This window comes from Apodemus sylvaticus, chromosome 1 (genome assembly GCF_947179515.1).
Source record: "Apodemus sylvaticus chromosome 1, mApoSyl1.1, whole genome shotgun sequence".
Lineage (NCBI taxonomy): Eukaryota > Metazoa > Chordata > Mammalia > Rodentia > Muridae > Apodemus > Apodemus sylvaticus.
In genome coordinates this window covers 50,595,792-50,623,011 of record NC_067472.1, presented here as the reverse complement: position 1 = coordinate 50,623,011, position 27,220 = coordinate 50,595,792, and the positions used below count along the sequence as shown (strand labels likewise).

The following is a 27,220-nucleotide window of genomic DNA, read 5'->3' as shown; positions in this document are numbered from 1 at the left end:
GTTTTTATTTATTTTAATTAAATAATCAATCAATTAATTAATTACTTTTACATCCCTAACACAGGTTCCCAACCCTGCTCTCCTCCCAGTCCTTCCCCCTTACCTCCTCTCCCTTCCACCCCCATCTACTTCTCTTCCTTTTCTCTTCAGAGTAGGGTAAGCCTACCATGGGTATCAACCAACCTGGCATATCAAGTTGTAGTACAACTAGCACATCATCTCCTACTGAGGCTACACAAGGCAGCCCAATAGGAGGAAAGGGTCCCAAAGGCAGACAGTAGATTCAGAGGCAGCTCCTGCTATCACTGTTAGGAGTCCAATATGAAGACCAAGCTACACAACTGTGACATATATGCTGGGAAGCCTGTCTGTCCCATGACTGCTCTCTGCTTGGCGGTTCAGTCTCTGTGAGCCCCTAGGAAGTCATGTTTGTTGATTCTGTAGTGTGTTTGACCCAGTTGGCTTCTGCAATCCTTGCCTCCCACCCCTTCCAGAGTTCTAAAGGCCGGGAGCCTCCTGGCCAGGAGAGAAGGTAGTGATGGAGTCACGAGTAGGACTCTGGTGATGGATGGCTTTAAAGTCTGAGGGTCTCAGGGCTTTCTAGCTCTCTAAGTGTACTGAAAGGCTGATGATAACTTCTAAAACATCCTAGAAACTGTCTTGCTCTTTCTGAAGGTGAAAGACTGCTGGCTTAGGTGATTAATACTTATAGCCTAACAGCAGAAGATTAAACAATGTGGTCTTTGTTCTCTCTCAGCAGGAACTGCTGGGCTTTAACTTTCATTCTGCTAGTCAGAAGTCACAGGGAGAAAAATGGGACACTTAAAGAAGTGGTTAATGAGTTTACTACCAAGTTGATAGTTTTGAAAGCTATCAAAGGGGAAAAGCAGAAAGATCCTTAGTGGGGAAAGGGAAAAATTCTTCTAAGAGGGTAAAGATAAAAGGTGAGAGAGTGAGAGAGAATGTGAAAAAGTGAAAGAGTTTCTCTCTTTTGTCTTCAGTACTTATACATCTTTCAGGATACATGATCACATGTTACAAAGTTTATTACAAGTTCACACAAAAATCAAATCATAAGTTGAAATAGAAGTTTACAACATAGAATGCTTACATGCGCATCCATTAGAAGTAATTATCTAGCTAAACATCTATCACTTGTCTTTCACAAGTTCATTGAAAGTTTAAAGCCATAACTAAGTTATTAGTTAAGTTATGTATAGATAAAGCCAGTCAATATTTTATCTTCTGTCCTAACACCAAATCCTAGTTCCCTTCTTATGACCTTTGGTTAATTGTTTCACAACTTCTTGGAATGTGCTCTGAGTAGGAGAAAGTCTGGTTACCATCTAAGAGCAATTAACTGGTAACACTTGGGAGACTGACAAAGTTCTCATTGCAGTTTTGACTATCAGAAAAGGACCTAATATAAAAGACCCACTATAAAAGAGCATAATAATCACAGATATAATTTTAGGAATTCTTATAGGAACATCATTGAAACTTAAGTCATCTATATGTCTATATAGCATCACTACTAGACAGTACATCTTTGTGGATCTGCAGAGATCTGCTCCAAAGGTATGTACTATTATTTACTGATTATTATATATGTTTAATAATAACAGGAGAAGCATATTAATAGCAGGAATCTTTCCTAAAATGAGTCCCTCACAGCCTTGCCTAATGAGGCCTTACCTGTTGCAGATAATATAATAATCCAAAGCAGGCCAATTCAAGATGATCATCTGCTAGTATATTTTTGTCCCAGTATGGCTCTTGACACTAGAGGATTCCCCAAGCTCCACCCAATGCTTGATTGTGAGTCTCTGCATCTGCTTCTATCAATTGCTGGGTGAAGACTCCCTGATGATGATTATGCTGAGCAAGTATAGCAGAATATCACTAGTAGTGTCAGGTGTGGCAATGTTTTTACTCTTTCCATTTTGTGAAATAATTTGAGGAGTATTGGCATTAGCTCTATTTTGAAAATATGGAAGAATTCTGCACTAAAACCATCTAACCCTGGGCTTTTATTAAATGAGAGGCTTTTAATGAGTGCTTCTATTCCCTTAGGTGTTATAGGTCTATTTTAATTGTTTAATCACGATAAGTGACATCTATCGAGAACAGATAGATGGTCCATTTCTTTCAGATTTTCCAATTTTATGGAGTACAGGTTTTTTCAGTAAGACCTAGTGATTCTTTACATTTCCTCAGTGTCTGTTGTTATGTCCTCTTTTCATTTCTAATTTTGTAACTTAGATATTCTTTCTCTGACTTTTAGTTAGGGTGAATAAGGACTTGGGGATGCTGAGCTGTCTCTAAGGAGAGTTAGAGGGCAGTGAGTGGTGTTTTACATGGGGTCCCTAGTACCTATATCTGGGAAAGCTTGTGAGTCAGAATATGTAGCCTAGGGAAGGGGTAAAATTTGGGCTGTTGCCACCAGTTCATCTTTTACTCTGTATGCAGATATTTCCACAACTTGACCATTTTTCCTTTATATGGAGGTTGAGGACAAAGCCTGGTACTTGCTAGTCTACCACTGAAATAAATTCCCATCCCAACTTGAATCATTTTGGAGTTTGTGTTTCAGCTGAGTTATCCATTTCATCTCTAAGCCACCATGAGCTGTAAGAAGCACAAATCACAGAAGATCCCATTGAATACAAGGAAAAACAAGCAATGACTATTTCTCTCATGTATGTCTATAAATGTTGCTAGTGGAATATACTAATAGCTGTCTTAGCCACCATGGGTTCTAGCTCTCATAGGATCTAGTGCTAAGAAACTGCCTCATTGTTGATTGGGACAATGACACACTCTAGATCTTTCTTACCCACTTTATTTAGTTTGATGAATGTCATCAAAGACAGGGAATTGTATTACAGTTTTCAGCCCTATCAAATTGATCTTTAATAGAAATAATACCTACTGCAATCATGTCTAAAACATTAATAAAACTGATTAAATATAGTATGTCATACCAACTTGTGAAGCAAATGAAATTAATACTGTTTAATTGCATCAAAATGTTGTATGATTGACCTCTTCAGTCATAATAGCCTATATTTGTTTAGTACTTTTCAGTTTACAAAACTGTAAATTTTATGTTTATTCTTAGCTTAAAATTTATTGGTAATTAAGGAAGATTTTTGGTTTCACTTTGTTTATGAAGAAAAAAGAGAGAACGGAGTTTCTTGAGCCTGTGATGAAGACCTGGGCAAGTTTGCTGAGATATTCAGAGCCCTGTACTCTCGGGCTCTGTCCTGACAAATGATTGTGTCCTCTGAGACTAACATGTTCCTTTATTACATCAAGACAACTGAGAAGTGTCAGGCATTTGAGGTGCAATGTCAGACCTTTTCCTTTGTTTTTTGTATCTAGGTTTTAGAAAGCAAGGCATGGAAGTAGCTAGACAATCCATGACAAGTGGAGTTGTGTTTATTTCTCTCCTCATCTGTAAAAGCAAGCTTGAGGAACTCATGTGATCTCTCTTTCACTTTCAGTGCGTCAGGGCAGAAACAGCTGCACAATGCTGCAATCCCAGCATTCCAAGGCAGAGAATAGAAGATTTTGAATTTGAGATTAGAGTGAACTATATAATGCCTCAAAAAAATGGAAGGAAAAATAAAAAATAACCTATATCTATCCAGGAATATTTAAATACATGGAGGTCTATTACAGTATTGCCATGTGGGCAAAAGGATATTTCTGACCAAATCTAGACTACAGAAGAGTCTGACCAAATATAAACTGCAGAGATGCATTTTGAGAGACTGTATGCCTTAATAGAGTAGATTTGTATTGCTTTGCATTCTTTTTTTTTCTGTTTAATTGAGAATGTTAGTGTCATTACAAAGATGACAGGCTTAATTTTTAACCAAACTCCAACAATTGCTACTCCCAATACCAGTGAGTGACTTTGCTGGCTTCTCATGATGAATATGACTTGGGGCTAATGGGTCTTTCAGGAAAACTAAGACTACTTCTACCTTAGTTCCTTTTTCTGTCATGGTGGTAAAATAATCAGACAAAAGCAAATTAAAATAGGAAGGATTTGTTTGGCTCACAGTTTGTTAGAACCCATCACAGGAAGGAAGTCATAGCAGCAAGACCTTGAGTTAGTTGTGTTGCATCTGCAGTCAAGAGTAGAGAACAGTGAACCCATGCCCATTATCAACTTAAACAGTCCAGGATCCAACATAGAGAATGTTGCCAACATGTTTCTAGGCTGGTTCTTACCAGGCTTGATGAAGAAGCACCCCACAGTTGCTCCCAGAGACCCACATCCTCAAGTAATTTGAGGTACTGTCAAGCGTTTTCATTGAGACTTTCCTATTTCTGAAATTTGACTTATGACCTCCCATTTTCCCCTTTTTTGGTTCTTAAAGTCTTACAAAAATAGGAGATGATGAAAATTTTCAAAAGATTTTACTTTAGTCAAATACAAAAAAAGACATGAGACGTTGTATTAAAATCTACTGTGTGTTGGTATCTATGTACATAGGATGTGACAAACATTTCATGTGCTTATATTAATTTATAGGGAATTTATATGATGAAGAAAATAGTGTGCATGTGTTTTATGATACATGCTGCCTGAATCACAGTACTAAAGAGACATGAAAATTGTGAGTCTGAAGAGAAACTGGGCTGCATAGTGAATTCCATGGAAGTATCAATTGGATAGCAAGATTCTGTTTCACAAATTATTAAGTAAAACACAGATTATTGAGTACCTGCTGCTATTGAGGAGGAACTGGGTTTGATTTCCAGTACTCACATGGTGAGTTCATAAACACTAGAAACTCTAATTCAAGGGTATCTGATGCCTTCTTTAGACCACTGCGGGCACCAGGCATGCCACTGGAATGCAAACACATGTAGGTAAAATATTCATATACAGAAAATGAATAAACCTTAAAAGAAAATTAATGCTAAATAAATAGCTTAGTAAAATTTTTTTTGTAATATATCTTACACTTGGATAAGATTAAATGTATATGAAAGATAATAAAAATGACTTGGCATGCCATACAGGAAGCTGGCAGACCTTTGGGTATCTGGATAATACTTGTGTCTGCACTCCAATTTTTTTTAAATTAGAAAAATGTATCATGTGTAACAAAAGGAGCTTTTCTCTCTGTTTTGATAATAAGTTGAATTTTGGATCCAAAGGTGAACCTTGATTTAATTCTACTTATTGTTCTTTTGAGATTGGTACTGAATTTCCCATATGAATTGTGTGTTAACACTAAAAACACAGGACTAGAGTTATCAGAGTTATAAGTATCTACCATTTATTTTCAGGTTCCCAAAGGCGAGCAGATGATCCCAGTATTTCCCAAGTAAAAGTGAACTCCAAAAACATGTCGGTGGATATAACCAAAACCAGGGACCAAAAACCACTTTCACCTAAAAATATTCAACAAGATCAGACTCCTCCCCCAAATAAGACAATTGACATCACCTTGGATGTGAACTCTAGGAAACACAAAAACATGAAACAGAAGCTCACACATAGGGAAACAAGTAGCTTATATACAGCACTCAACTCTCTCGAGGCTATCAAACAAGTGATAGAAAGTCAAAAGGGCAAAGAAATGCAGGTGTGTGGCATACAAGGAATCGAAGGGTACTTAAACCTTAGCATGCCCCTCTGCTGTATACCACAAGGCAGCCACGTGTCCATTAGATTTTGTCAATGTAAAGAAAAAACAGAAGAAACTAAACCATTATTAGAACCACAGGACCAAGCATCTACCAATTATGTGCGATTTTACATTCATGCAATTGGGAGTAAGAAGAAAAAGATTCTAAAGTGTGGGGAACTTCACAAACCAGGAAATAAACTCTGTGTCTATGGCTCCAAAGGAGAGACCATCAGGGACATTCTGAGGAAGGATGGCAGGTTTTGTTCTTTCATAGAGTGTGACGATTGGAAACTCATTAGTGACCTGGACACCGTCATAGAAAACACTCAGCCAATTGATGAGTTAGAGGACAAGCTTTGTCAGATTGAGACTGAGCTACCAAAGAATCGTAGGGTAGTGCCTGTCACTCAGAATTCTGGGTTAGAGAATGGAAACTTCCATAAGCTAGAAGACTACATTGTGGATGAGTACCCTACATTGCAAGAAGAAGGAGAAAAACTTAGAGCATACATCAAGGAAATGAGTGCGAAAATAAAGAATGCTTCCTTATTCAAAGTACATAAAGAAGACTTTGGGAAAAAGACAAAAAATTCTACTCCTGTTAAAGTGGTCAAGCATCTTTCTAGGGTAAGTGACTCAGTTGGGTTCCTGTGGTGGAACAACAATGGAAATGAGGGCTGTGCCACCTGCTTTGTTTTTAAAGGACTGTACATTTTGACTTGTCGGCATGTGATAACTAGCATTGTGGGTAAAGGCATAGATGAGAGTGAGTGGGCAAGCATAATTAGTCAGTGTGTAAAGGTGACTTTTGATTACGAAGAGTTCGCATTAATGGAAGACAAGATTTTTGTTGTTAAACCTTGGTTTGAGATATCTGATAAAAATCTTGACTATGCTGTCCTGGAATTGAAGGAAAATGGAAAAGAAGTACCTGCTGGACTGTATAATGGAATAGGACCTGCACCACATAGTGGGCTGATTTATATCATTGGCCATCCTGAGGGAGAAAAGAAGTCTACTGATGGCTGTGCAGTGGTCCCTCAATATAATAGAACAGGAAGATGTCAGGAAAATTTTCAGTCAAGAGAAGAAGCAGGCTACTGTTTCCCTACATCTTTTATCCATATGTTCACACAAAGAAGTTTCCAGGAAGTGATTCACAACCCTGATGTGATTACTTATGACACCACTTTTTTTGGTGGGTCTTCTGGATCCCCAGTATTTGATTCTAATGGTTCATTGGTGGCCATGCATGCTGCTGGCTTCATTTGTACATATGAGGGTAGAGTTTGTAATATCATTTCTAATATCATTGAGTTTGGTTCTACTATGGAATCCATTGTTGCTAATATTAAGCAAAATGAACAGTGGTATAATAAAATTTTTGCAAATGATCAGGATGTAGAAATGCTGAGCACAGATTCCTGAGGACAGGAAAGAGTTTAGTCTATTTTACAACTTTAAGGGATTTGCCTGTAGAGTTTTTCTACAAACAATAATGTTTTATGAACTTTCAAAATGATTGATTTCATGCACAAATGGTAGTTCTAGATTACATCCTAGGTACCAGGCATTTTCACATTTATTAAAACCAACTATCAAAAAACGAAACCATCAATTGAACTATTATGTAAGGTAACATGAAAAAGAAAATTAAGTGCTCATGTGGTCTGGGGAATCCTAGTGCCAGGAGATGCTAAGATATGAAGAAGTTCAGAGCATAGAAACTGGAATTGTCTGCCAAAACAGTCATGGGAAAGAAAAAAGCCTACCATGATTCTGGAAACCTGAGCCAATTTCAAACACACTCATTTGGATCTACCCATATCTTCCTTATCTGCTGACCAGAGCTCATCCAGGACACTGAATCACAGAGTTTTCAGCCCTAAGATGCCCCTGAACATAGTTGCCTTTCTTCCACTTTGGCTTGGATCTGAAATGAACCCTCAAGGAATGGTTTTGGACATCATTGAGCAGGCAAGGAGCTGGTCTCTGCCATAGAATGTGTGCACCTGAGAATTCCTGGAGAGCAAACAATGGAATAGTGGTTTCAACTTTGTAGGATTCACAATGGAGAGGGCTAGGAGGATACTGGACACAGCCTAGAGCAATCCTCTACAGTGTGACACTCACGTCCTGGTCCCTTGGAGAGAAAGGCAGCTGTGTTCAAGAAGTAATCTCATCAAAATCAGGGGCTGGAGAGATAGCTCAGCAGTTAAGAGTACTGACTGCTCTTCCAACAGTCCTGAGTTTAAATCCCAGCAACCACAAGGTGGCTCCCAACCATCCATAATGAGATCTGAAGTCCTCTTCTGTTGTCTGAATACAAGTACAGTGTACTCAACATATCATAAATAAAAAATAAATCTTAAAAAAAAAGCCGAGCAGTGGTGGCGCACGCCTTTAATCCCAGCACTTGGGAGTCAGAGGCAGGTGAGTTTCTGAGTTTGAGGTCAGCTTGGTCTACAGAGTGAGTTCCAGGACAGCCAGCACTACACAGAGAAATCCTGTCTCAAAAAAAAAAAATCTCATAAAAATCAGAGTCAATGAGAACTTACATACAGAAAACAAGAGGACTTAGATTCTTTGAGGGAAAGTGGAAGGAGTAGATGAGATGCTGAGGGAAGGTCTGATGCTAAGAGATCTGGCAATTGCTTCAGTTCTTCCCTTATCAGAACTGAAATATGTCTTGTTCTAGAGCTAACATGATCCTAATCCACAACTCCCATTATTTTGCAGACATCTCCTAGTGCTATTGTGAGATATTTTGTGTCCCCTGCCCAATGTATTGTTCACAAATCATATACAGGTGAATCATCATTAAAAACAGTGTAATATCTGTAGTGAGTTTTGAAATATAAGATGAAAAATTTATTTGTATGGCATTCCCATTGTTTTTGGTTCAAATATTCATTCTCTATTATAAAGTAATAAATGGTTTCACTGTTGTTATCTTTAATTATATATTTTTTGTTTGCTTATAATTTATAAGTAACACTTACCAGCTAAAAGATTCTCATTAAATTTAGGTTCTGTTGGGAGTGGAGGAAGGGCGTGTCCCTGTGGTATCATGACTGACAGTGAAGTGGACTGCAAAGAGATTAGAATGAAAATTGGGACAGTTGGATTGCGGCAGTCAGATGGGGATCAAATTTAGAGCAAATGACTTAATTTTCTTACATATTTAAGCACAGTAGAACTCTGGGAAAGTAGTTTCCATGTGGCAATTCCCATAGCAAAGCCTTTGAAATGGGTACATTGAAATCATCTTGCAAAATGCCCCACTATAGAAAAGTATCAAAGCTAAACAAAGAATTCTCACCTGAGGAATATTGAATGACTGAAAAGCACATACAGAAATGTTCGACATCCTTAGTTATCAGGGAAATGCAAATCAAAACAACCCGGAGATTTTACCTCACACCAGTCAGAATGGCTAAGATTAAAAACTCAGGAGACAGCAGGTGTTGGTGAGGATGTGGAGAAAGAGGAACATTCCTCCACTGCTGGTGGGATTGCAAGCTGTTACAACCACTCTGAAAATCAGTCTGGTGATTCCTCAGAAAACTGGGCATGACACTACAGGAGGACCCCACTATACCACTCTCGGCATATACTCAGAGGATTCCCCAGCATGTAATAAGGACACATGCTCCATTATGTTCATAGCAGCCCTATTTATAATAGCCAGAAGCTGGAAAGAACCCAGATTTCCCTCAACAGAGGAATGGATACAGAAAATGTGGTATATTTACACTATGGAATACTACTCAGCTATTTAAAACAATGACTTCATGAAATTCTTAGGCAAATGGTTGGAACTGGAAAATATCATCCTAAGTGAGGTAGCCCTATCACAAAAGAATACACATAGAATGCAGTCACTGATAAGTGGATATTAATTAGTCCAGAAGTTCTGAATACTCAAGACACAATTAGCATCTCAAATGATTCCCAAGAAGAAGGAAGGAGAGGGCCCTGGTCCTGGAAACGGTTGATCCAGCATTGTAGGTGAGTACCAGGACAGAGAATTGGGAGGGGGTGATTGGGGAATGGGTGGAGGGAAGAGTGTTAATGGGACTTATGGGGAGGGTGGAACAGGGAAAGGGGAAGGCATTTGGAATGTAAACAAAGAATATAGAAAATAAAAATTAAAAAAATGAAAAGTACATTCTGCTTAACTTGATCCAATAATCTGGACTTCCTTTAAGACAGAGGTATGGGCTGTTTGTGCACTGGTCCCACCAGGAGAGACCTGGGATCCCAGGAGTGATGTCACTTCTGGGCTCAGAGATGAGATTTCCACTTTCTCTCCAATAACTGTCCAGAACAGACCAGCTAGGAGCAGACAGGGCTCAGTTAAGGAGGAGCAGCTGAGACAGGATCCTCTGGTCTCCATCTGCACTCTGGAGTTGGGGCTGCTCCACAGCCTTCTGTGCACAGGTCCTGCCAGGAGAGACCTGGTCTCCCAGGAGTGCTGACACAAGTTTACAGGCCCATATGAGGGACAAAGTCCAGCCAGAGACAGCAAGACCAGCTAACACCAGAAATAACCAGATGGGGAAAGGCAAGCACAAGAACCCTACCAACAGAAACTGAGGCTGCTTGGCATCGTCAGAACCCAGTTCTCCCACGACAGCAAGTCCTGGATACTCCCAATAAACTGGAAAAGCAAGATTTGGATTTAAAATCGCATCTCATGATGCTGATAGAGGGCTTCAAGAAGGATATAAATAATTCCCTTAAAGAAATACAGGACAACACGGGCAAACAGCTAGAAGCCCTTAATGAGAAAACACAAAAATCTCTTTTTTTCTTAGATATATTCTTTATTTACATTTCAAATGATTTCCTCTTTCTTGGTTCCTCCATCCCAGAAAGTACCATAAGCCCTCTTCCCTCCCCCTTTTCCCCAATCAACTCCCTCCCTTTCCTTGTCCTGGTACTCCACTACACTGCTGCACTGAGCCTTTCCAGGACCAGGGGCCTCTCCTTCCTTCTCCTTGGACATCTTTTGATATGGAATTGTTTCTTGAGTATTCCGAGCTTCTGGGCTAATATCCACTTATAAGAGAGTACATACCATGTGTGTTCTTTTGTGATTGGGTCACCTCACTTAGGATATTTTCCAGTTCCACTCATTTCTCTTCAACACCTGCTTTCACCTGACTTTTAAAAGAACCACAGAATAGCGGTTCTTTTATTTTTACTATTTCAAGGGTGTACTTGCTGCTTATATCCTGCAGGCGGAGACATTGTGTTAGAAATAACCGGTGAATGACGTCACAAGCTTTCATTTCAAGCTTAAGGGGACTTTCCCGTTCTGGGTTGCTTTTGAGAGTTTATACAAAAGGCATCTAAAGATCGACACGTCCACAGGAGGCCGATGGTAACCAGGAGGATGCCCTCTGAGACGGAGAAATGAAACACATAGCACAACATCCCGCAACAGCAACTTGAATCCTTTCGTGTGATCTCATTCATAATTTTCTCATTGCTTTCCTTCCCCATTGAAAATTTCACATCAATCAGTTGGCTTTAATGCTTTCCTTCAACTCGATCACTGGGAAAATCAGAAGCTTAGAACAATATTCTTGCACAGGAACCCGGGAATACGGAGATACTGGCAAGGCAGAGCTAGAGCTCAGCCGTACGGATAGCAGAGAGGGATAAAAAGGCCATGATCAGCCCTTTTTAGCTCCTTGTTCTAAAGTTGGCACCCAAGCACCAGTATGCATGTCAGACTTTCAATATTCTCAGTTAATGGCAAGTTGACCAGGATGTAACTCCACCTCTACCTCTGTTCTCATTAACTTCTCCCCTCTATTTTGTTTTTTTTTCCCTGTAATTGAGAAGGTACTTGTAGTTAGATTTAAAGCCACATAATTCATAGTGACTTCATTTCTTGATCCCTAATTACATCTACAAAGTTCTTTTATCCAGATAAGCTAACTTACATTCATGTCCTGAGTTAGAACTCAAAAAGCCTCAGAAGGGGTATACTTCAATGCAATACACCCACTTCTTCCTGCTATCTTGACTCATATATGTATACTCATATATAAAGATGTATAAGTAATTATATATATGTATATATTGAAATGTACTTTCTTTTTAATCATGTGTACACATGTGGTGGGTGGCTATGGGAAAATATGTAAGTGTACTTTATTTATTTATTTATTTATTTACTTATTTATTTATTTATTTATTTATTTTTGAGACAGGGTTTCTCTGTGTAGCCCTGGCTGTCTTGGAACTCACTCTATAGACCAGGCTGTCCTCGAACTCAGAAATCCACCTGCCTCCGCCTCTGCTGCCGCCGCCACCACCACCACCACCCAGCTTGTAAGTATACATTCTTGTTTCAACATACCCTATGAGGTAGATCACAGTCATTTTTTGGTTAGGAACACTGGGCAAAGTTTCAGGATTATTCATGGGAGCCACTTACACAGCAAAATCATAATAAAAACATCACAGAAATGCGAAGACTGTGGCATTAAATCCACAAGGAGAGGGTACGGTGCTCATGGTGTGAGGGCTGAGAAAACTTTAGAAGGAGCTCTGCTCCGTCTGTTCTGGGAGCCTGCATGAGGCACCTCAGTCTTCAGTTCTATGTGCAAAGTTGCAAATGAGGGAAAAACACCAAAAGGAGGATTTGATTTGGGTGATTTTAGGTAGTTTAGCTAATTAGTTAATATCAGTTTTAGGAAGTAAGTAAATTTGGGGGTGCATGATTTAAAATTCCCAAAAGAGTTAATAAAAATATTATGTTGGGGAGAAAATATGGGATTGAAGATAAGTTACTTACTGTCTTTTGCCTTACGTTCATGAATTGCTACAGTGGCTACATTGTATTTGAATTGTGCTTCCAGAATGTATCATTGGGGGATGACAGAGAGTAGAAGCATCTCATCATACACTGGCAAATATTTCGAAATAAACAGAATCCTGGGGAAGCTTGCTCTTAGCTTAGTGAGTTTTATCTCCTATCACCCTTACCACACCCTCACACTCCCTCACCCACTCCTCTGCTTTCTGGTTTTAGACACACGGCTTCCCTCAGTGTGAAAGAATGTACTTTCTGGCAATGTTTTATTATTGGGAGATTGCTTTCTTCCTCCTGAGAGAAGCCAGACTTCTGGGGAGCACACAGCTGGCAACTTTAAGTTCCAATGTGTAAAGGACTTAAGAAAAAAAGTGCCTACCCTATGCACAAGTTCCACGGGTTGGCTTTTTTGTTGTGGTTGTTTCGGTTGATTTCGTTTGTAAATTACAGATAAAAAATTTAAGTACTATGGGATGTACAGATTGGGATTATTTATTAAATCTGAAATTCTTTTTTTTCTGATTATCTTAAAAATGTATAAGGAGACAGACGCCCCCCCCCCCCCCGCACTTGTGCAGCTCAGTCTCCATGTGGGTCCCACAGAAACTGGGGGGGGGGGTGTCCTGTAACTTGACTGAGGAATCCATTTCCATCTGGGCTGCCTTGTCTGCCCTCAGTGGGACTTAATGTGTTAGGGTGGTGCAAACAAGGGTGGTGCATACAAGGGTGGGGACACTTCTCAGAGAAGTGGAGGGAGATGGGGAGAAGGACTCTGTGAGGGTCCACCTGGAGGAGGGGCAGTGTTTGGGATGTAAATAAATAAATTTTTAAAAATGTATAAGGATAAGGCAACCTGGCAAAAATAGTTTAGCTTATGACTCAGTATGAAAGGTGTATCAGAACAGGCAGTGAAAGTTAAGTATTTTGGAAAGAATAATGGTAGAAAAGACACATGAGAGACAAACACCACATTTAAAGCATCTGTGTGTATAAGTGGGAGTAAGTGTGGGTGAAATAAGTATGGAACCCAGAGGGGTCATTAAGAAGAGGGGTGGGGAGGAAAGAAGGGTGGGCGGGGTGGACGACAGGAAGTGTGAAATGAGAACCTGTGAAGAGCTCGGCATCTGCCAGCACAGCTGTGCTCTGATCTCCGCACTCCAGTCATGGAATCATATGGCCACACACATACGGCACCACTGTATGTGCGTGTAATAAAAACACGTTTCAAAGAGCACCTAATGTGACAGCAAAGGGGGAAATACTGAGGATAGAGGGCAGCAGGGAGGAGCCAGGAGATGGAAGGGAGGGGTGTATGGGCGAGAACCAACTATGCATAAAATGTCTTTAGAAAACATGTTACTTTGTGAAAGAAAGGAAGGAAGAAAAGAAGAGAGAAGGAGGGGGAGGGGACAGGAGTAGAAGGGAGGGGAGAGAATTGGAGGGAAGTAGGCCTCTGGAGACAGTCGGAGATGTGGCTCAGTTGGTACAGTGCTTGCCTAGCATGCATGAGGGCTCTGGATTTGATCCCCAGTGCCTCATAAACTGTATCTGATGGCACAGTCCTCTAGTCCCACAACTTGGGAGGTAGAGGCAGGAGGATTGGAAGTTCAAGCGCCAGTGAAGAGAGAGCAGAAAGACTGGAAGTTCAAGAGCTGCGGAGACGCTCATCTTGTCAGCCCTGTAGTAGAAGCGTAAAGACACAGTTTCCATCCACCAGACCTCCCGCTACAAATGAACAAACGGTGCCTCCAAGCTTGCCTGTAAAGCGAAGGCTGCTGGAAAGATCCTTGTAGCTTACCGACCAACCAGTCTAGCTAAACGATCAGTGTCCACGCTCAGTGAGGGATCTTGCCTCCAGCAAATAAGGTAAGTAGTGATTGAGGAAGATTCTGGAAACAGAATTCTGCCTTCAGTCATGTACCACATAATACACAAGTTAAACAGAATGATAGAAAATAAAATAAAAAAGCCGTTAGAGCTCATCTGAAATATCTATGTAGAAACTAATCAAAGATGGAAAATAGGTAGGTTATGTATTATTTCAGTAGGAAAAAGAAAGAAAAGTATATATGCATGTGTACATATATATTTATGTATGTATATATATATGCATATTCCAATTTTAGGTTGAGAAGGGTTACCTTTCTCATATATATGTATATACATTTACACATGCATATATTCATATATGTATATGTGTTTATATATATTTAAATTTATATATATATATATAAATATAAATCTCCATCTATATATATATATATATGGAGAGAGAGCAATATAGTACACACATATATATAGAGAGAGTTTAAGTGGAGTCATCCTACATGGGAACTAATGCTTCTTCCAGAAGCTCTAATCTGTCAAAGAAAACTTCCAGTGCCAGGTGTGGAATACCTTCCTTCCATCTGGTGGTTCTCAGAGACCCCCAAAGCAATACAAGCTTTTACCATTGTTCTTGGTTACCTACAAAAACATAATAAGATTCTATTGCTAAAGATAGGACATATTTTGTCCATAGAATATGAAGAAAACAAATTAGTTTCAACTTGAGAGTTTAGTCCTTGCTGGTTAGCTCTCATAGTTCCGGAAAGTGCCGGCATTTGGAGGGGACGCTAGTAACAGTCTTATTTGGGTGTGAACCTTGCGAGCTGCAATAACCTTTGGCTAGATAAGACATGTCCATGTGTGCAATGGTGGCATAAATGTTATAAGAATCACCAACTGGTTTCTGGTTTCGCTTAAGACCCATTTCAGAGAAGGAAACTTGTGCTGGTACTATAAATATGACCAAGAACCTGTGGTTGAGAAACTCAAATGCTTTAGAGGAGAACCTATTTCTGTTATTTTACTACATTGATATAGTATCAAATTGTCTTCTGAAAGCATACCTCTACTCCCATAAATAAAATCAACTTTCAGCCCCTATTGGAGAAGCTTCTTTTGACTGTGTGCAGCAGTTGCTGCAGAGACTTGCAGCTAGTAAATGTGCAGAGAACAAATGTCTGTGCAGTGCTCAGCCACAAACGGGACATCCGTATTGTATGCCCTACTCCAAAGCTCAGGAGATATTGTACAAGAGGAGGAGATAGGATTAAATGCCTGGGGTCAGAGAGGACTGCTGTGAAACACTGTCTTTTGGACATGCCATGGCTGTTGCATTGATACACTCACAGCCTATATGAATGCTTACATAGATCTGCACAAGTTCAAGCCATTCCTGACTGCAGCATCAAAGAAAGAGAGGCCACTGAGGCCTTCTCAACCAGTCAAGAAACTGTTAGCAGTTGGTGGCGACTGAGGGTAGTGCATGCCATATACCTCCAGTGATATGACATTCTGAAAAAGGTAATAAAAAGACAAAGGCAATACAAAGGCAAATATAATACAAAGACAAAGACAATAAAATAAAAGGGTAATCAACTGTGTTCAGGAAAAGGGGAAGAAAGAGAAACAAGAGACACTATTTTTTTTCCTAGTCATGTGCCCTCAGGTAGGTTAACTATGCTGTAGTGCAGTTGTTCTTAACTTCTGGATCATCATTCCTTTGAAAGTTGAGCAACATTTTCACAGGGGTCACATATCATATATCCTGCATATCAGATATTTACATTTTGATTCATGACAGTAGCAAAATTGCAGTTGTGAAGTGGCAATGAAATAATTTTATGGTTGGGGGTCACCACAACACAAGGAACTGTAATAAAGGGTCACAACATTGGGAGAGTTGAGAACAGCTGATCTAGTAGATAGTTTCACATCTGTGTATATTTTGGTATTGCTACTTTTAGACTCAGAGGATTATGATAAAAACAAAAGAAGAGGTGGAGGAAGAGTAGAAGAAGGAGAAAGAAGAGAAGACATAAAGTTAATGAAATGGAAGAAATCCAGATGGAATTAAAGAGGCTTATGAGTGTGGTTGTGATCAAAATATACTGTATCTCCATGTGTGAGACCCTCAAAGAACAAGTTAAACCTTAAATTTTTAAAAAATAAAAGACATATGGAAGGTATAAACCAATTATTTCTTGGGAGATTATGAAAGAAGATCAAATAGGTGCTTGCAATATCTGACTTGTAAGTTGGATCTCATTTGGTGCCTTTGCAATTTCTTCATGAATTACCAGTATTGTTATGACAACAAGACATGACATCCACTTATACATCTTCACTGTCAGAAGCCATCTAGGAAAGACTAAAGAATGCAAATGAGTTTTTTGGAGGAGGCCCACCAGCTTGCATGGCCTGTGATTGGTGAGCTCTGAGATACAAGGTGACCAGAGACTTCATCTCAGGATTGCTTCTTGTTGCTGATACCCTTTCCTGTCACTATTACACAGTCTATTGATTCCTGGACATTAGTCCACCATATCAGGCAGATTTATTGCAGAATCAATATAAAATTGTGCTTTCATGTAATAATGCTGTGTTGACAAACTGATGATTTCATAATTCCTGATAATGGTTTTATAGAATTACTAAATTTATACAAGTAATTTAAAGCCCTCTATAGAATCAAGCTGCAAATAGATCCCTGTAAACCTTCATGTATTACAGGCTAATTGCACTAGGATAAGAAAGCAGGCTTGAAACAAATTTGTGATCAAGAAAAAAACATTCATTCTAAGTCAGGTCCAAAGATGAATCCACAGGTGTGCACTATGATAAAACAAGGCAATGTGAAACTGTTGCCTTGAACTTATAATGAACTTATATAGAATGTAACATTGCTTTGAACTTACTATTGGCATCTTTAGGTAATTCCCCTTTTGTGAAACATTTTATCTATGAGGTAATTTTATTAAAAACTTTTGTCTAAGAAGGTATAAACTGCCAGAGAAAAGAAATAAAGTGTGCAGCATTTGGGGCTCTGTCCTGTGCACCACATGTATATGTGCAGCTTTGGGGGCCCTGTCTAATCTAACAAATGATGATATGTATACATCTGTTTGTCTATATCTATGCATACACATCCATGTGTAGGTGTATATATATGTATGTATGTAAGTACGCGTGAACACTTGTGGAATTTTTGAGACACATGGTCAAGCCCAGTCAAAAAAAGTGTGTCTCTGTGTGTCTATGTATGTGCCTCACAAAGAGTTAATGACCTCCAAACTTCTTGCCTGGCCAGGAAGGGGCCCTTGAACCAGAGAGAAATGAAGCCCTTTTGCTAATTCCCTTGCTGTTACCAATTTGAGTCAAATTACTTAAGTAAGCAGATTTTAGTGACAGACTAGCAAAAGAAAGGTAAATTTCTAAAGGCCATCAGGTTATGACCTGCAGAACAGTAAGAGAGAGTTACAAAGCTAAAGGTCATCAGTCTTTGGCCTTATTCATATTCTGTGTCCCTCCTCAGTTCCTAATCCCTTGCTAGGGATGTCCCCAGCACTGACACATCATCTCTCTCAGCAAGTTTTCTCCTGGCCCCTGGGCTTTGAAAGGTTGACATCCTCCTCTAGCTGCAGTTTTATAGAAGATATTGTCTCCTCCTCTCACACATAAAGAGGCTCTCATTCTTAAGTCCATTATATTCTAGCTTCCCTTAACTAGCCTCTACTTCTTTAATAAATCTCATAATCCTCAGAAGATCTCCAGCCATCCCAGTATGCCTCAAATCCAAATCCAATAAACCACAACACAGAATCAGAAGATGCTGAATGCTGGTGTTGGGAATAAGACCTCTCATTTGTTATTGTTGGAACTTGCAAAATAGTAATTACTTTGAAAGAGTTTTGGTGGATTTTTACAAAGCTGAACATTGTCTTAGTATAGACTTCAATTATACTCTTTGCCTGGTATTTGGCCAACAGTTTTCAAAATGTATATCAAACAAATACCAAAGCACAAAATTTTGTAGCAGTTTTATTCATTATTTCCTGAACACTGGGAGGAACTAAGATCTCATGAAAAAGAGAGTAAATAAAAAAGTTGTAGCAAATCTATATATCACTATGCAGTAATGAATAGAAATGAGGCATTAATCCACAAAATATACAAGAAACATCAATGGTCCATTGACAGTCTTAAAAGGTATGTGACATTCTGGGGAAGGTAAAACTATGAGGACTATATGAAGATGGATGGTCACCAGCATTCAGGAAGAAGAAAGGACAGAATGGGGACTTGATGGAACTGCCAAACTACTCTGTAGATTGTTGCAGGATATTTGATCACACAGGTTGCAGACAAAGAGAGCAATATAAACACAGGTGAGCCAGAGAACAAGGAAGAAGTAGACTATTAAAATAGATTACCAGAGTTAGTATGAGGACAAGCAGAGCAATTCAGTAAGAAACTGAGAGAAGCCAGATTGAATCAGTCAGCTTGGGCAGGAGTTTTGAACCTGAAAATCTGAGTTGAATCAGACAGCCAGAGCTCAGAAAGAACAAGAAAGGGTGAGATTATTTATCAGTAAATCTCAAAGGATGAAAACTTTCTAGACATATATGGAGACTAGAAGCTTCCAAGTCTAGGCTTGGGTTAGCAGACTGAGGCAGTAAGCCTGAAATATGACATTGCATCAGGAGATTAAAAGTTACATTTATAGTAGACACTCTAGTAGATAAATGGTATTACATATCTGCTAAATCCAGTAAATGTTACACTGTGAACTTTAAATTATACAAATTTAAAAAATCATTTAGAAACTCAAAGGCCCAGAAGACAACATGAATGTGGGTTATCCTAAGAGAATTTATTATTTGTGTAACCATTCCAAATGTTTAAAGACTCTCTTTCAATTGGAGTGTGTATGGGGTGGGTAGAATCCTTGACTCAGCTTTAGAAGGGAATGGCATATGTCAGATAAAAGCAAAAGAAATTGCACAGGATCATTGTTCAGTTGATAAAACATTATTTCTCATCCAAGTACAGATAACAAATTTTGCAATGTATGATACTGCTGCATATTATCTTCTATATATTTAGGCATATACCCATGCAGTTATAAAAATATCTATTATGTGTCATTATAATATGTATGTTTATGAATCTATGTTGCTGTATCTATATCTATGCATTTTTATCTATATCGGATATTTATCTATGAGTACATATATACTTATCTATGCATATGTCATTTATATATTTATGTATATCATGTATATATGAATTAATGTATATATTTATGAATGCATTTATTACCTATCTATACATGCACATATCTAAATAACTATTATCTATGTATCTATACTTGTATGTATGTATATAAGCATCATCTATGTTTTTATCTATCTATACTCTGATTAATCAGCTAACTAAATGACTGATATGTGGTAAAAAAATCTATATTTCCTAAAATTGGAATGAGAATTTATAGAGACTCACTGAGAAAAGGCTGAAATATTCTATGCAGTTATGAATCAGATTTGGTTACATCTATGATAATTCTGTAATTTACTATAGATACAAATGGCTATAGGTGCAAATATTTATAGATCTATCTATCATCTATCTATCTATCTATCTAATCTAATCTATCTATGCAGGTTACTACATACACATATATTTTTTGCTGTATTTTAATTCAGTATTTTTAAGATGGAAAGCACTCCTCCCATGATACAGGAGACATAGATTTAAAAAAAAGAAAATATATTACTTAAAATTCTCAGGGGTTATCAGGGTGGCTCAGTACTACAGACATGCTTAAGAGTCGTAAAACACTGGGTTCAAATTTCTGCAGAGAGGTTTGGAATTTGGTGGGTGCAGTGCATTATTAGAGGTAGGCATGGATGCACAAGCGTGAGGAGAGCTGGAGGTAGGACAAGTGTGCATGGGACAATGGGGCACAGTTGCCGTGCCTTCACTGATATTCCTGAATAATTGAATAAAACAGTCAATAAGAAGAAAGAAATCCCAATTGCAGAATAATCCTAATGAGTTATGTAGATACTCTAGGAATATCTACTTCAGGAAGGAGGAACATTAAGTCCTAAGTCTTTAAACAAGGATTGGGAATAGTGACTTCCTTCCCATGGTTACAAAACAGACCGTGGAAAGAGAAGGAGAAGAAACATAACTTCACAATGTAGAAATCTGGTAACTAGCACTTCAGCAGGTGACATGAGTCTGCAGCATTAAGTAGAAATCTCATGACTAAATAAACCTTTAATGTGACAGCATGAAAACGACACCTGGCTGTGGTCACCTTCAGAACTCATAACTCAATCTAGTCATCAGAAAGTCATCAGGCAAACCCCAACAGAGGCACAAGCTAAAAGCTTCTGACAAATATTCTTCCTACTCTCAGGGTCATTGAAACAACTCACACAAGCTGCCATAACCTTCAAGAACCTAAAGGAAACCTGATAAATAAATGTAAATATGGAACAGAAATTGAGGCGTTTGTTACAAGTTAATGATCCAAATAAAATTATAAGATCTGTAAGTTAGATTAATTATAAGAGTAGATAGTTATTATCTGATTTTCAGTTGAAATGTGTGGGGAAGAGGCTTATGAACTCCAACCCTTAGCTGAGGGTTTCTGGCAGTTGAAGACTACTAGGGAAGGAAAAGTCAGTTTTCTTCAGGGTATTGGCTCTGGAAGTTCAAACATGCTCCAGTATCTGCCCCAACACCCATCAGTATATGTGTACCACAAATTGGACTCATGTCACTTTAAAAACAAAAAAAGAGGATGCTAAGTTGGAAGAGAGGTAGGGTAGATCTGAGAAGAGTTAAGAGGAACAGAAAGGTGAATATGATCAAAATATATTGTATGCATGTCTTAAATTTTAAAAGAACTAACGCACATCTATTTTTTAAATGCAGAAGAAAATAGTCTACAGACATGGGGAGATTTGTGTCTTACTCAACATTGGTCAGAGAAGACTTAAAACAATGCTCAAGTGCTGAGTATAAATAACCATAACCACAATAAATAACAATAACCACAACATCCCTCCCCCCACTCTGCACCCCTCCACCCCCACCCCCACCCCCACAGAGAGAGAGAGAGGAAGAGGGAGAGGGAGTTATTGGCAGTTGATGGCTGCTGATGCAAGGAATGTCACACTCCTTTGGGGACATGGCTGCTGGCAGGTGCTTATGTACCAGTGGGTGTCCGTATATTTATGGGCAAATGAGCAGTACTACTTGGATTCAGGAAGTAAGATAAAACAAATAATTAAAAAGAAGACATGGAACTGAGGTAGATTGAAGTTCTAGAAGAGTTGAAAGAAGGTGGCAGTAGATGGATGTGGTCAATATAGATTGTATAAATGTGTGAGACTTTCAAAGACTAAGAATGTTATTTTTTTTTAAAAAAAAAAGGAAAAGAAAATAGATTAAATTCTCTCAAGCCCTCAATACTATTCATTTCTACTGAAAGGATAGAAAATAATACAGCCTAACTCTAATGACTCCAAGAAGTCATAAGTTTAAAATGTTCCCTCGCTTTGTTAGAAACTAGGTAAAAGGTCACATTCCAGAGCCCGCCCTTTGTTTAGAGCTAGCAGAAAGGCCTTGAATAGGTGATCCTGGCCCCATAAGGTAACTGGAAATGGGCTAAGCTTATCTTGCTTCTGTAAACTTACACCTTTACCCCAAAGCAGGAGTTCACGCAGCTGTAGACATTATAGGAAACTAATTGGTCCACTGAGCGCAGGCTCCAATAATTTAAACTGATTGGCCTAAAAACTATGGAGTGGTACTTATAAATTGGCTCACATTTCGTGGGCTCTCTATGCTAAGAAATGATTGGTTTGTGATTTGCAGGCTTTGTCGTAAACTTATAAAACCTGTCGCAATTCGGTACTCGTGGTCCACAGTCCTCTAACCCTGCGCAGTGTACGGCTGTGGAACCCAGAATTCTGGAATAAAGAAACCCTCATGTTATTGCATAGAGACCGTTTCTCGCGAGTGATTTGGGTGTCGCCTTCCGGGGTGTGGGGTGCTGGGGCACCCTCGGGTTTTGGGGTCTTACACTACATCCTGCCGATTTACACATTCCTCATCATACAATGTTTTATACTTTTGTTTAATATCACTGAGGATGCATTTCATAGAAGAGCCAAACTCTATGATACCGGAAACACCACTTTCATACTCACAAATGAAGCCAGCAGTGTGCATGGCTACCAGTTACCCTTTAGAATCAAATACAGTAGATCCAGAAAATCCACAGTAAAAAGTGTTGTCACAGGCAACCACACCAGGTTCATGAACTGTTTCTTGGAAACAGTTTGGGTGTACATATAGATATATTGAATCACTGCCCTCCATTGCTTTTCTTTCTTGAATATGCTCATCTTGAGAAATCACAACCATCCCTCCCTCTCTCCTTCCCTCTCCCTCTCCCTCTCTCTCTGTGGGGGTGGGGGTGAAGGTGTGGGGGGAGGGGTGTTGTGGTTATTGTTGTTTTCTGAAACATGTAGCCCTTATTCAGCAGGAAGGTAAAGATCTCCTACTGCTTTCAGAGTGCTAGAATTGCAGGTCTTACTTGACCTGACACTTTAAGGGAAAAGGGAAGTAGTATGCGTGGTTGTCAGATTACTGATCTGCAATAGAATAATAAATACAAAGACAGATCTAGGCTTGATCTGGGTTTTCTAGCTATTCAGATTTTCTAGCTTTATGGAACTTGAATAGGAAGAAACACGCCAGAGGCTTTGAACTGGCGTTGCCAAATGCCAGGAATGCAATATTCAACCTTCCTGTTATGTTCAGGAACCTTTGTGGTTTCAGAAAGGGGTCATTTTTATAACTGAGCCTGGAGAGTAGAAAGAGCTCTAATTTCATCATTTACCCAAGTCTTCAGTTTTTCTCCAGCAATTCCTTTCTTTCTTTCTTCTCCATAAACAAACAGGAAACAGTTTTCTTTACCTGTCTAACAAGGTCACAGTAAGAATCGTTATAAAAGAAATCATTTTATAAACTTAAGTACTATAAGAATATAGATTGTTCTGATTTAATAGATCATGTAGACTCAGGATATTTCCATGCTATTAAAAAGTATTGGTTTCATTTTCCGGTTTCTCTTAAGAGATTGCATCTGATGTTTTTAGTATCATCATTGTGACTGTTTAAGACAAAATTATAATAGTTTTCCTTTAATAAAAGACTACTTTATTGTGACTTTAACTTGAAAATACAAATCCCTTCCACAATCTCATCCACACATATAGGAAGAATCATGTAAATGGAGATGATTTCATAATATACAAGGAAGCATCTTCCTGGCAGGAAGAACTATGCAATTTCTACCAAGGGTGGCCAAGTCTGTCATTTATATTTCATAGCAGGATATAGAGACATAACTGAGAAGAATGTCACAGGGTTTCATGTTTGTCTTTATAGCACAAAGGTCCCTATGTGACCTACTCACCTCACAGCACACGACAGCTTAAAGATGAAATAGATGTTCACCTGACACACTAATTTCCAAATGATTCAACTTGTGGCCGAATCTATACAGCTATCATATACTGTGCAGAGAAAATGATAAATTGGTGTCCCATATTCCACTTCAGCTCTGACCTTGTTTGCCACAGTATATTAAGTTAACGAGCAGCTAGTTTATCCACCAAGTACAGTCACCCCAAAAACAGAAAGGGAGCATTGTATGTCAAGTACTATCCTAAAAATTTAACAGAAATGACCTCTAATTGTTAGCCCATAACTGCCATGGAAAGCAGTCTTTATTTGGATTTTGTTTGTTGGAAAGTATACCATCGACAAGAGACATGACAGGCTCAAGCCGAGAATCCAAAGCAGAGATAGAATTCAAGTACAGATGGAACCTTTCCACATAGGAGCTTGCAGTCCAGGAAATCAAAGTGTTATACTTACGGTGATGTTAAGCCCTAGTTTTCCTTTAAGATGGAGGTAACACAGCAATGGAGAATTTTTAGAGTAATAAATAGCCCATGAGCAGCCCCTCCAGAAGTTAAGAACAACTACACTTTAGCATCCTTATCATAATTTTTAAGAGTACTTGTCTATGCTGTTACTTTTGGGGGGCAGTGTAGACAATGGGGGAGTAGGGGTTTTCACAGAAACCTTCTATGTCTCTCTCAACTGTAAGTCTGCAGTCATCCACACTACTGCAAAAGTAGCTTCCTTGCCCTTTACAGTTATCAGGAGAATGGATCATGGACATGGGTTTCTGGTGACAGTACTGACATTGGCCTGATCCACATGGCCTCCAGAGGCAACATATGCCACAGACCTTAGAATGGTCTCTGGTGGCAGTATAGACCATGCACGTCTACATGATCCTCTGTTGCAGTATGGGCCATGGACATCACTATGATGTGTATGGTCAGCATGGCCTCTGGGACAACACAGCCACAGACAACAATGGTCCCTGGTGGCAGCTCAGCAGATGGACATCAGCATGGCTTCAGGCAGCAGCACAAACCACAGATATCCGCATGACCTGGAGTGGTAACACGACAGATGGCAGACCTCAACATGGCCTTCTGCAGGAGCACAGACCATAGGCGTACACACAGCCTCTATTGGCAGCACAGACCATGGACCTCAACTCGATCTCTAGTGGAAGCACAGGCCACAAACATCCACATGAACCTAGGGTTTCAACACAGCCTGGGGCAGTCCAGCCACAGATACCAACATGGCTGTCGGGACAGTCCAGACCATAGAGGTCATTGGAGGAGGTCCAATCCAGAAAAAGAACAGTCTTTATCTCAGACATCTTATTGTTCCTCAGAGCCATGGCAATTGTGCAGCTGGCGCTCAGGGGCTGTGTCTTTGCAAGTTCCATGTCACACACTATCCTTTCTGTCCTACTCAGCAATGACATCTTCCCCCATTGCAACAGCCTTCTCTCACACCCGTCACTGCCAACTAGTCTGCACATCTGCCTCTGTCCACCCTCACTCCTCTCTCCAATCCTCCATCTTTCACACCTTTCTATTGTATATTTGTGTGTCATAGTTGTACTGGAAACCAGTGTGTCACAGTATAATTTTTTTTTTTACCCAAACAGCTATACATGTACATACTCATTGGAAGGAGTCATTGGTATGATTCAAGGTTTCTGGTTTCTGAAGCACCATAAACACTTCACATTTGCTGAGACTTGTCTCAGACATCCTGGTGTTGCCCGGAATCAGGATGATCTCACAGCTAGGTGGGGCATCCGGAGTTCCATGGGAGATCCTGGCTGCTGTGAGGCTCACAGGGTTCAGCATTTGTGTTTGAAGGCTGCTGGCAGCACCACTGTCTTGCACTCTCTGTCTGCCAGAGGGGCAAGTAGCTGCAGCAGTTTTCTGTTGGGGCAACACCCTTTCGAGTCTCCATGGTCTCTCCTCAGAGATCTGTGGTAGGTGCCAGTGGCTGTGGCCATCTTTGTTTTCTCTGGATCTATATTTCTTTATTACCTCACCATTTGAACAATGCTGGTCATAAGGCAGATCCTTCTGCCGCATTCCTAAAGTACATTCAAAGAATTGATGGGGCGGACCTGTGTTGTGCTGGGTCGTGTTCTAAAGCCTTCTCCCCAACTATTTCACACAGCTCTTGCAACTTGAGGTGGATAATATTAGTCCTACATTAGCCATAAAGTAGAGTGTTTTCTGATAGAAAAGACAGCGTAGAGTATTGTGAAACACCAAATATATAGCACAGGGTTAGCAGTGTTCTCTTTCTTTGCAAACAGGCAAAGGTATAGCCACTGGAAATAGCAAAAGTCAGAAAGTTAGCACAGCTGCTTGGCACGGTTCCAGCAAAGCTGAGTGTATTCCTGCAATTGCTATTGTTCTGTCTCTAACTTTTGGGTTTTGGTCTCTGCCTGTTGCATTCTTGGGTGCTTTCTGCATTGTGATTCATCTTACGTCTTTTCCTGAGAAAAGTATGTCTGAGTCGTTTTAGGAAAATTCTAAAATTAACTTTATCTGGCCAGTATTTGGAACTCTTCTTTATGCCCTGGAGATCATTAAGAACAGATAAACAAATAGTTAGATGAGGCCATTAGTCCAGGAATCTTCTTGGGGTCTATTTCCCCCAGCTTACTCAAACATTATAATTGGTACAGAGTAAACAGAGACAGTTGACAAACTCAGCAGACTAGTCCACTAGTCAGGAGAAAACGTTAGAGATTCAAGGCCTCCCTTTAAAATGTACTTGTTCTCTGATTGTAGTTTAAAGATATAGGGTCATGCAAGGTATATCACTAGAAGAATAGAATTCAGCAAAAAAAAAAGATAGACTAAAATAAACTTTTTCTACTTTATAACATAGATGATGAAACATATTGTAAAAGAAGTTAGGTATTAGTATTTATTATTAAAAAAGAAAAGACTGGTTCAGATATTTTCTATTTGTCCAAAGTGCTTTCAAACAGCAAATGCTGTCAGCCTAAAAGCAAGCTGTCATCTAATAAATGTGTTTGCTTTGGAGGAAACATACTTTAGATTCTAAAAATTGGAGTTGTAGGGCTGATAATAAAAATAAAATCTACTCTGCTTATATTTTCTAGTTGTAACTGTACATGTTGTATCTTGTAACCCTGGACATGTAATAAAAAATCAAACACATTATTTTTGTTCTCTTGGTTCTATGCAACCTTTATAAATAATGAAGCACTTGGTTGCAAGTCAGTCAGAGCTTAGAAATTCTCCTGAACACCATCTCTGACTCACTCTTCCCTCCCCTTGAGGACTCCTTATCTCCTCTGCCAGCTGCCCAGTCAGCAACAACCCCCTCTGCTGGGGAAGTCACTTCCCCACCCCCACCCGACATCTGACACCCAGAGACCCAGAGGTAA

At 39.4% G+C, this 27,220-nt stretch overlaps 3 protein-coding genes across 16 annotated transcripts in view; all 3 read left to right on the top strand.

Moving 5' to 3' along the window:
- Positions 1 to 8,618, top strand: part of LOC127689359 (serine protease FAM111A-like) — a 37,927-nt gene extending 29,309 nt beyond the window's left edge. For 4 of the 10 annotated variants that reach the window (XM_052188984.1, XM_052188974.1, XM_052189039.1 and 1 more), the window contains exons 2-3: positions 4,547 to 4,786; positions 5,311 to 8,618. In XM_052188984.1, the coding sequence (XP_052044944.1) occupies positions 5,370 to 7,082 (1,713 nt within the window). In that variant the 5' untranslated portion in view covers positions 4,547 to 4,786; positions 5,311 to 5,369 and the 3' untranslated portion in view covers positions 7,083 to 8,618. Of the gene's footprint in view, positions 1 to 1,526; positions 1,579 to 2,608; positions 2,700 to 4,546; positions 4,787 to 5,310 lie in introns of those variants that run through there. The other 6 variants (XM_052188958.1, XM_052189006.1, XM_052188966.1 and 3 more) reach the window with 4 other exon arrangements.
- Positions 1 to 27,220, top strand: part of LOC127689338 (serine protease FAM111A-like) — a 98,754-nt gene that overhangs the window by 3,684 nt on the left and 67,850 nt on the right. The gene's annotated exons all lie outside the window — the stretch shown is intronic.
- Positions 1 to 27,220, top strand: part of LOC127689399 (serine protease FAM111A-like) — a 90,767-nt gene that overhangs the window by 29,650 nt on the left and 33,897 nt on the right. The gene's annotated exons all lie outside the window — the stretch shown is intronic.